The sequence below is a fragment of the Gracilinanus agilis genome, chromosome 1 (genome assembly GCF_016433145.1).
Source record: "Gracilinanus agilis isolate LMUSP501 chromosome 1, AgileGrace, whole genome shotgun sequence".
Taxonomy (NCBI): domain Eukaryota; kingdom Metazoa; phylum Chordata; class Mammalia; order Didelphimorphia; family Didelphidae; genus Gracilinanus; species Gracilinanus agilis.
This window is the reverse complement of record NC_058130.1, coordinates 339,580,787-339,590,614: the sequence shown is the minus strand read 5'-3', so window position 1 is coordinate 339,590,614 and position 9,828 is coordinate 339,580,787. Positions and strand designations below refer to the sequence as shown.

Sequence of the window (9,828 nt, the reverse complement as noted above, 5' to 3'; positions counted from 1 at the left end):
CACTGGAATGTATCACAGTCAATCTACATCAGACATCAGCTTAATAAGACCGACATTTACAATGTTAGAATGGACATAATACAAAATAAGGAGTTCTTTTTCATTTATATAAAACTTGAATGTTTAAAAAAAAATACACCATCTCTCTTCATCTCCAGATAGGCTTAAAATGCTTTTGTGAGACCTTCAAAAAGCCCTGTGTCAAGTGTTCTGCAATTACTAACTTTGAGGCTACAGGAAAAAAAAAAAAGTACATTCCCCCTCTGGTGCTCATCCATGCAGCTACTTCATTGGCTGGAAGGCTCACTGATTAAGTCCTGTTCATTCCTCCCTCATTAGAAATGCTACAACAAGTAGGCCAGGGGCTTTCTGGACAGCATTAAATTTTTATGTTCCCCAAGCTCTAGTATTTTTTCAATGTACAATTTGATTTGTATTTATTTGACAGTTTCAATAAACTCCCAGCATCAGAGGCATTATTACAACATATACAGTTTGATACAATAGTTTACAAAAAAACTATCTGGAATACTTTTTTAGTTAAATAAATTACAATAACTTTCTTTTAAGAAAAGAAAACTGGCTTAGAGAAAGAATCTCTTTTCCCAGACAAACTTGTGTTTCTCAGGCTCTGAGCTGTATAAAGAGATGCCCTGATCCTACATCTGATCCTATGAAACACCCTCATCTAAACAACTCAACTTTAAAAGTTTGATATTTTAAAGAGAAACATCTGTTGGAATTGTATTTCAATCCTAAAGGAAGTGGCTCAAAGCTTCTCCTGTGTTTGCTAAAGCTTTACACAGACTGGCATGTAACAGCCAACTGCATCTGGACATAGTAAGTTCTAAAAAGGAACTTAATAGCCTGTATGAGGAAACACAGTGATTTTTTGGTACTTCTGACATACAACTGTTACATACTATGTTTAGCACACTATTCTGTAGACTGGCAAGGGGGAAAAGTGATCCCCCAAAATTGTTTCTTTAAAAAATTAAAGCAGGGCCCCCTTCATAAGAGTCATGGTTAAATGCTGTTAGAAATTGAACTAGACCGGCACCAAATGGAATACAATGAAAAACTTTTAACTCTTCTCTCTTGAAGTCCCAAGACTTGAGCTTAATAATTAGCATATAAAAAAATCAGTGAGATGTTCTGATTTACTATAATGTAAATTAAATGAGCTCTTATTTCAAGTTAAAAGTTCTATTTTCTACCTGGGGGGGGGAATCTCCCATTGATCACCATGAAATTTGCATATTTGTGAATCTCACCAAATTCAAAAATTATTTTTCCAGCTTCAAACATGGTATTTACTAGCTGTGGCACTTTGATGCTTTAATACCCAAGATGATATCTTTCGGTCAAACACAAGTATGCAGAACACTAAACTGTTGTCAGATGTGGAAAAGAAACTCTTCTTAGAGAAGTAATCTTGAACCACTGAAGCCAGTTGCCTCCCTGAACATGTCTCGCTGTCCTCTTGACAAGACATTGCACTGAAGTGTTGTTTTTTTAATTCACAGATTTTCTACATTAGTCCTTAAGATCCCATTCTCATGAGAGTGCTTGAGTTCAGAACTTCAGCAACACTCAAGCTACCTTCTTGGTGCAGATTCCTTGGAGATCTTGAAGATTTATTTTTGACCTAGAATAGAAAGGACAAAAGGATGAGAAACAAGATATCTGTAACACACAGATTATTCTCTCTTTAAACTCCAAAATCTTATATGATTTACAAGTGAGAAAGATACACTGAACATTGCAGACTTACCTGTTGTGGATCATGTGGCTTTTGACTAGATGTCCTGCTGCCAATGCAGCCATCAGTGATAACTCCCCGGCCATAACTGTACCACACACTATTTTCGCAAGCTGACGGGCATTTTCACCAGGGTTGTCTTTGCATGCTCCTTGAACACCTAGCATCTATGGCCAGAGAACAAATTTTACTTTTATAATCCTACCGAACAGGCCTCATGGGGAGGTTACGGAGGGTATCTATTTAAGACATTATAATAGAACAAAAGACATGAATCTGACAACTCTTTATTCATGTGATTCCACGCTTTGTAACTAGCAATACATTCAAGAGAATTAAAACTACTCTTACTAGTTCTAGAATTTGTTAAGTTATGACAGCTCAGGAAGACGCTTGGCTAGCATGGCATGTGTAAACATGCTTGTTAGATTTATAGGGAAAAAATGAGAATGTGATGAAAGTGTTGAGGTGAATTCAGCCTGCTGGAACCTGGCTATCATATTCTGAATCCACAGAATAAAATCAGGGAAACTGCTTTGTAATATTATATATACACAGGCAGGTTTTTTTGTGTTTTTTTTTTTAAACCCATACTTTTCCATCTTAGAATCAATACTTTGATAAGGGCTGGGCAATGGGGTTTAAGTGCCCAGAGTCACCCAGCTAGAAAATGTCTGGTAACCCAGGACCCTCCCCTCTCTAGGCCTGGCTCTCAATCCACTGAGACACCTAGCTACCACCCCCCATAGTGTGTGGTTTTTATACCTGCAAACAGGCCTGCTGTGGTCGCAGGTTGGTTCCTCCACCAACAGTTCCTATTTCTATGGAAGGCATAGTACAACTGATATACAGATCTTCATTTAAGGGTCCAGTAGCTTCCATAAGAGTGATGCAATTAGAGCTGCCCACATTCTGTGCTGCATCCTTTAAAAGGAAAAAAAAAGGAGATGTTTACTACACACTTCCCCCAAATTCTAAGTAAAACAGAACCAAAAACCAATTCAGAGAATTTACCTGCCCACACGCAATGAAGATGGCAGTTACGATATTGGCTGCATGTGCATTATAGCCTCCTATGCTACCAGCCATGGCTGAGCCCACCAAATTCTTGTTTATGTTAACTTCAACCAAAGCTTCTGTGGTAGTTTTTAAAACCTAGGAAAAGAAACAAGTATTTTTTAAATTCTCAGAGATTTTATTTGCCTGTTTTTCTTTTTTTGCAAAAGAAGAGATACCAGTCAAAAAAGTATATTCAGGCCTAAGAAGTAGGGAGAGCAGACATCTACCCCTAAGGAATGAATCCCCACCTTCAGAGAAACGAAACATGTCATGTTGCTATAAAGGCAGAGGAAGAAATTATATATCTTTGGTGTTAAATATTCTCCCACAAATAAATCATTTGCTTTAATTTTTCTGAAAATAAAATAAATTCAGAATCTGATTCAATTACTTACTTCTCTGACAACCTTTGCTGGAATGACAGCTTCACAAACAACAGACTTCCCTCTTCCCTCTATCCAATTTATAGCAGCAGGTTTTTTGTCTGTACAGTAGTTACCACTAACAGCTAGAATTTGCATTTCAGGAAAAAATTCACGTAGTTTTGCAAGTGCATTCTCTGTTCCCTTAATGGAAAAAAAAAAAAAATGAAACATTAAGCCACATAGTCACCTTTTCCTTAACTTACTCAGACTTGCCTTGAAGTTCTACTTAAGTACTAAAAGAATCATCTCATTGCTGTAAGGAGCTTCCTCCAGAGGCAGGACAGCGTACGGGACAGAATTACTAGCCTTTGAGTCAGGAAAACATGTCCTCTTTAGCCTACTAAAATCATAGGCTAAAATCCGTATTTGCCAAGAGCCCGGTCTTTCATACTGATGAAATCTGTCTTCCGTAAGTGTACTCTCTCCTTTCCCAGAGATCACAACCCTTCTATGAAGACTTGGTTTAGACTGTCTTTGAGAACTGAGGTGACTCCCAAATTCTTTCTCCTGTAGCTACTTCAGGATGAGTCTTCACAAGGCTGCTTCCCTGAACAAATCATGCCTGAAGCCTTTTGAGCCTCATAGGACCTGCCAAAGCCTTTGAGAGCCCTGAATCCCAACCAAGATGTTGGCACTGGGCTTTAGTGGTGCTGATATTCACAAAAATATTCTGACTGCCTACCCTACTAGGGAACCACCTTAGTGGAAGCAGCACAGTACACATGACCACCTGAACAAAATGTATTCTGTATATTAATTATGAAGAATAAACAGCTGTTTTTATGTACTCCAGCAACTAGGCATATAAAACCCTGTGTCCATTATTAAATTAAGCTTAAATCACTTTCTTTTTCTTCTTGGACAGAGTAACATGTCCAACTCTTTGCGAATAGCTAGGAATACACTTTGCAAATACTGCAGTGCAATGTATATGTGTCACAAAGGAACAAATGACTCACTTGAACCTAAAAAAATAAACACTGAATAAATTACTTCTTTAAGCCTATGTATTATCCAGGGGTCTGAGTTACAAAGCTTCAAAAAAGTTAAAATTAAGGTCTTGCTTACCCTCCCCCCCAGCCTAAGATGAACATTTCTTGCCTCCATACCTCTCCTCGAGCTATCCCCCACTGCCATCTGAAATCTTTGCTCTCCTTTTAAAAGAGTAGTGAAATCAATGAGTACCTCCTCCATGAAGTCTTTCCTGATGCCCCCTACTGGAAGGATTCATCACAGTCTTTCATTTGTACTATTATCTGCATTTTTGTCTTCTCTCTCCTACATGATTATAAATTCCAAGGACTACATTTTAGTACACAGGAAATATTTCATGCATACTAGATGGCTTATAGGAAAAATAGTCCTATATTTTGACTGATGCTCAGAGTAAATACACTACTGGCACTTTTAAAGACCTGTAGATTTAGCCTTTCTCTGACTTCATTATGAAATAGGTGGCCAGCAAAAATGAATCATTGGCCCAACCAGCACACATTTCATTATTAAGTAGGTTAAGACATGTTGGGAAAATAAAATGTGAGTCAAATAGTCTTAGAGGGAGGGAATAATACGGGCATATAGCAACATATGCTGATGACACTTCAAGAACACCTTTTAGTCTCCTAAATCAACATTTTTTTCTTAAATTTTAAACCCTTAACTTCTGTGCATTGACTCATAGGTGGAAGAGTGGTAAGGGTAGGCAATGGGGGTCAAGTGACTTGCCCAGGGTCACACAGCTGGGAAGTATCTGAGGCCGGATTTGAACCTAGGACCTCCCGTTTCTAGGCCTGGCTCTCAATCCACTGAGCTACCCAGATGCCCCCCTAAATCAACATTTACTAAATATTAGCACAGACCAAGTTCTGAAGACATAAGGATATACTACGAAGAATGAAACAATATCCACTTGCAAGAATTTTACATTCTAATAGAGGGGACAAGTACTTACAAAAATATATAAAGTTAAATGCAAATCTATACAAAGTGGTTAAATACAAGATATTTTGGAAGAAAGGACACTGGCTGTTGGCAACTTCATGCAGAAGATGGTGCTGGAGTTGTATCTTAAAGGAAGAGAAAGATTCTATATAATAGTAAGAAGGAAAAGTATGTTAAGATGGTATAGCAGTGACAGCTAGTCAGAGAGCTAGGCCTGGAGTTGGAAAGACCTCAGTTCAAATCTAGCCTTAGATTGTGACTCAAACCTCCTATTTGTGTAGCCCTGGGCAAGTCACTTAACCCTGTTTGCCCAGACCCTGCCCTTCTGTTCTATAGTTGTTACTAAGATAGAAAGTAAGAGTTTAAAAAAAAAGAAAAAAGAAATAGCTATTTGAAGGTTAACGTCCAAATTTAAGGAGTACAACTATGAAGTGTTCACTTCAAAATCCTCTGCCAAATCAGTTTCTGAGAAGAGTACTACTGTGGCTGTGTAGAAATGATACTACATAACGACATCAGTCAAACTGAACAAGCATAACGAAATTGGAATTGAAGAGGGCCATTTAATGTGCCCCACTAGGTGATGGGTACAGAACACTGAAATCAAATATACTGGTCACATTAACTCGAGCATACCTTTGAAATCATGTTCATCCCCATGGCATCACCTGTCCTGGACTGGAAACGGATATAGGCATTGCGACCAGCCAGACTAATGTGAACTTTCTGGAGACGTGCAAATCTATAAATGAAATCACCAAAGAACATTGGAGCTGCAAGGGATTGTAGGATCGATCCACTTCAAACTCTCATAGATGAGTAACCTGAGGCCCAAAGAAACTCAAATGATCAACAAGCTATTCTGTAACCAAGTGAGAGCCAGAGACTGCCACAATTGTCTCATTCACACATGGAGCACATAAACAAATTTTATCAACAAGCAAAGAAAATGAAAATAGTGGCATCAACTTTGCTTTGTTCTCAAGTATTTACTTTTATGAGATTTTATTTTCTAGCTTCCATCTTCAATACTAAAAACCAACCAGGCACCCACACAGCAACTGCACAGTACAAATTCAACAATCTCTGTATTTCCAAATCTGATCTATCACACTCCTCTTTTATCCTCATTCACTTTTGCAACATGATACTGCTGACTCTTATGCTTTGTTTTTTAAAATAAGCCTTTGTTTTAATATCACCTAGTTTTTTCCTTTTATCACTCTATCTTTCCACACTCCCAGAGAGCCATCCCTTGTAACAAAGGTTTTTCTTAAAAGAAAAAAAATTAAGCAAATCCAATCAATTCATTAAAAAAACCCAAACTGACATTATATGAAATGGTTCACACCCATGTAGGACTCCCACCACCACCCCAACCTCTTCCAAGAGAGATCTTTCAGATTCTTCTTCACAACCTTTTTTCCCTTTAGAGGACTACGTAGCCTTCTCTCTGAACTGTTATGTTTCTCCTACTTCTGAGAGGTGCTTTGCTGACACATATGCTGGCTCCTTGGCATCCTCTTGCCTTTTAAACACAAGCATCCATCCTCCAGGGTCTGTTTTAGATCTCTTTCTTTTTCTTATCTTTTTTCACCTGGTATTCTCCCAAGATTCCCTTTATCACCTTTATGCAAATGAAAATGACTCCTCAAGCTCTGCCCCCCTAAATTCCATAGTTTCAAGTATCTGTTAGTTAGCTTCACCTGGCCATCCCAGTGACACCTCCATCAGGCCCCAAACTGAAATAATCCTGCCCCCTCAAAACTGTCTTTCAACACTCTCTCTCCCTATCTCTCTCCCACCTCCCCACTCTCTGTCTCCCTCCCGGCGCCACCCCCCCCTCACCTGCTGGTACTGTCAAATGCTTCCTTTATTATTTTAAAGCTTTCAGGACTTTCAAGCCAGGTCTTCATATTTGCAGAGTCACATGCACTGGGAAACCTTACTACAGGACCTCGAGTCATTCCATCTGCTAGAACACAGCTACTTGCACCTCCACCAAGCTAAATCAGGAAATAAGAAGCCAATTAGACAATTTATTATTACTAAAGATTCATGTTAAATAAGGAAAAGAATTCTGCTTATCCGAAAGTTTGCCCTGACTGCCTTGCCAAGGGGCAAAACTAGGAAGTTACTTACACATATTGCTCTACAACCCCTATTGGTACTGGCAACAAGACAGCCTTCCGTTGTGGCCATTGGGACCTGGAATTCTTTACCATCCAGATGGAGGGGCCCTGCTACTCCAACAGGGACAGGCATGTATCCAATAACATTCTCACAGCAAGCTCCCATCACCTAAAACATCAAAGAAACTATGAAATACTGATGGGATTGTAGTTACCCACATTCAGTTATACTACTGCCATTTTCTGAATATATACCTTTTTTCAATTTACACTCGATTCAATCTTTACATTAATTTTATTTTAGTTTGTTATTCTAGATGTAAACCAGAAAGAATTTGTATGTTCATTTTTACACATCATAGATCCAGAGTATAAAAGCTGAATAGGAATCTAGAGGAGTAGCTCCCTCCTATTACAGATAGGGAACAAAGTCCAGTCCAATGATTTGCTCAAAGTCATACCAGTAGTAAATAAGAGCTAGGATTTGAACCCAGATGAGTCCAAAGTCCCATCATTTTTATAGTGGAGGAAACTGAGACCCAGAGAAATAAGGAAACTTATATAAGGTCCCACAAGTCGTAAGGAGCAGAGCAGGAAATTTAAAACCAAGTCCTGACTTCAAACAGTTTTCTTTGCACTAGTATAGTAAAATAATATACCGTAATCATAAGCCCAAAGTCCTCCTCACAACTCAAAATGAGGTAACTTCTTGAACCACTTGCTATTTAAATTCTCTAAACTTTGGTGGATAAAACAGAAAATTTCAAGGAATACCAATCTATACGTTAGTGAAACATAATGTTTCACCGTCTAATCCCAAACCATTTTACACGTAAACTAACTCTCAAAATTAAATTTAACACTTTAAGAACAGGCAGAGAAGAAAAAAGAGATTACTATAAGTGTGATATCCTAAATACTCTCTTTCAACATCTCATTTTTTAGGTCTTCAATCCTGAGGAATTTTCCTAAATCTTAACACTTCATCTAAAAACAATGCCACAGTTCTGAAAAGTTTAAGAACAAAAAAGGACAAATCATCAACTCTTTTTAATCTAGTCATTCATTAAAGATTAGCTTAGATTTCCATCTAGTTAATGAGCTCTGCCAAAATAACCAGAATGGATTTTTAAAAGGCTAAATATATTTGGATTAAAATTAAACTTTCCTATTTAAAATATATGCATGTGTTTTTATATAGATAAATCAATAGATCTACATATAAGAAAATGCTCTTCTTTAATGAATAACATGTATATGTGCACACATACATATATATAACTGATACATGCATATATATGTATCAGTTAATCAATAAAAGGAAATATGTACTCAAAAATGTCAGTATAATATACACATAACCAACACAACTATAATTGATCATGTACATGCATGTACATGATCAGTTACTCAATAGAAGAAAATATTTGTTTGAGGTATATATGTAGATATATATATATATACCTACTATATATAATAGTAGTAGGGTATGAAGAAATACTGTGTTTTTAATGTTGCATCATAGGTACAGTATCAAATGATAATACTAGCCTGGAGAGTATTAGCTGTTTATGCCCCCAAACACTCTACATATAATTTATTTTTTAAACTCTTAAAATTCAATCTTAGAATCAATACTGTGTATTGGGCTAAACAATAGGGATTAAGTGACTTGCCCAGGGTTACACATATAAGAAGTGTCTGAGGTCACATCCATTCATGAAGTCCAGTTAAGAAGAAAACATTTTTGAAAGTCACAAAACACAGAAACTACTTACCAAAGAGTAATTGTAATCCCTATACGGTAAATACTCCAACGAAGAGGGTTCAGGAAGCTTCTTTGACAGCATTTGTCGGCGAATAGATACACCTCGTTCATGTGTTTCCATCAGAGTTTCCAATTTGTAAGCTGGAATATGCTTAGCATTGACTAATCTGATGATCTCAGCATCACTGAGGAATTTTGCACCTTTCTAAAAAAAATTGGGGGCAGAAAAATTCAAAAAATGCACTAAAAAACTTTAAATCTCTTCTCCCTTACATTACTACCCATAGCAAGCCATTTAATATTGCTGTATAAAAAAGTCTAACAATTAAAGTGATAATGTAAGATAATACTAGCATATAAAAACATCATTGTAATTTTGAAAATACTGCCATGGCTCCATTTCTACACTTTACAAAGAATGACGTACATGGCTTGGCAGCAGTAATATGCACTGGCTATGCTTAAAAGACTGATGCCATCCTTGTGTGTTTCCTCTACTGAAGATTACAACCCAACTCAACTGATGGGCTTTGCAAGGTGTTACATCTAAAAATCCTGTTTCACACTTCATTAGCCTGCTGATGAACTTTGAAATGAGCTAAAGGTGGTTTTAGGGTTAATGACTGGGCCTATTTGTTACCAGCTTGGTAGCAGCTACTACGGTTTTTGCTGGCATAGCCTCCCAGAATCCAGGGTGACCTCCACCCCAAGAGGAGGCTTTAGAAAAAGACTGGGGGGGGG

General features: G+C 37.5%; 1 protein-coding gene across 2 annotated transcripts in view; it reads right to left on the bottom strand.

Moving 5' to 3' along the window:
- Positions 1-1,309: 1,309 nt before the first annotated feature.
- HMGCR (3-hydroxy-3-methylglutaryl-CoA reductase) overlaps positions 1,310-9,828 on the bottom strand; it is a 20,058-nt gene continuing 11,539 nt past the window's right edge. Inside the window, exons 11-19 of one of the 2 annotated variants that reach the window (XM_044663082.1) lie at positions 9,098-9,292; positions 7,330-7,488; positions 7,036-7,193; positions 5,824-5,929; positions 3,217-3,387; positions 2,777-2,917; positions 2,528-2,686; positions 1,775-1,929; positions 1,310-1,648 (exon numbers count right to left, since the gene is read on the bottom strand). In XM_044663082.1, coding sequence (XP_044519017.1) covers positions 1,594-1,648; positions 1,775-1,929; positions 2,528-2,686; positions 2,777-2,917; positions 3,217-3,387; positions 5,824-5,929; positions 7,036-7,193; positions 7,330-7,488; positions 9,098-9,292 — 1,299 coding nt within the window. In that variant the 3' untranslated portion in view covers positions 1,310-1,593. The remainder of the gene's footprint in view (positions 1,649-1,774; positions 1,930-2,527; positions 2,687-2,776; positions 2,918-3,216; positions 3,388-5,823; positions 5,930-7,035; positions 7,194-7,329; positions 7,489-9,097; positions 9,293-9,828) is intronic. The other variant, XM_044663079.1, reaches the window with a different exon arrangement.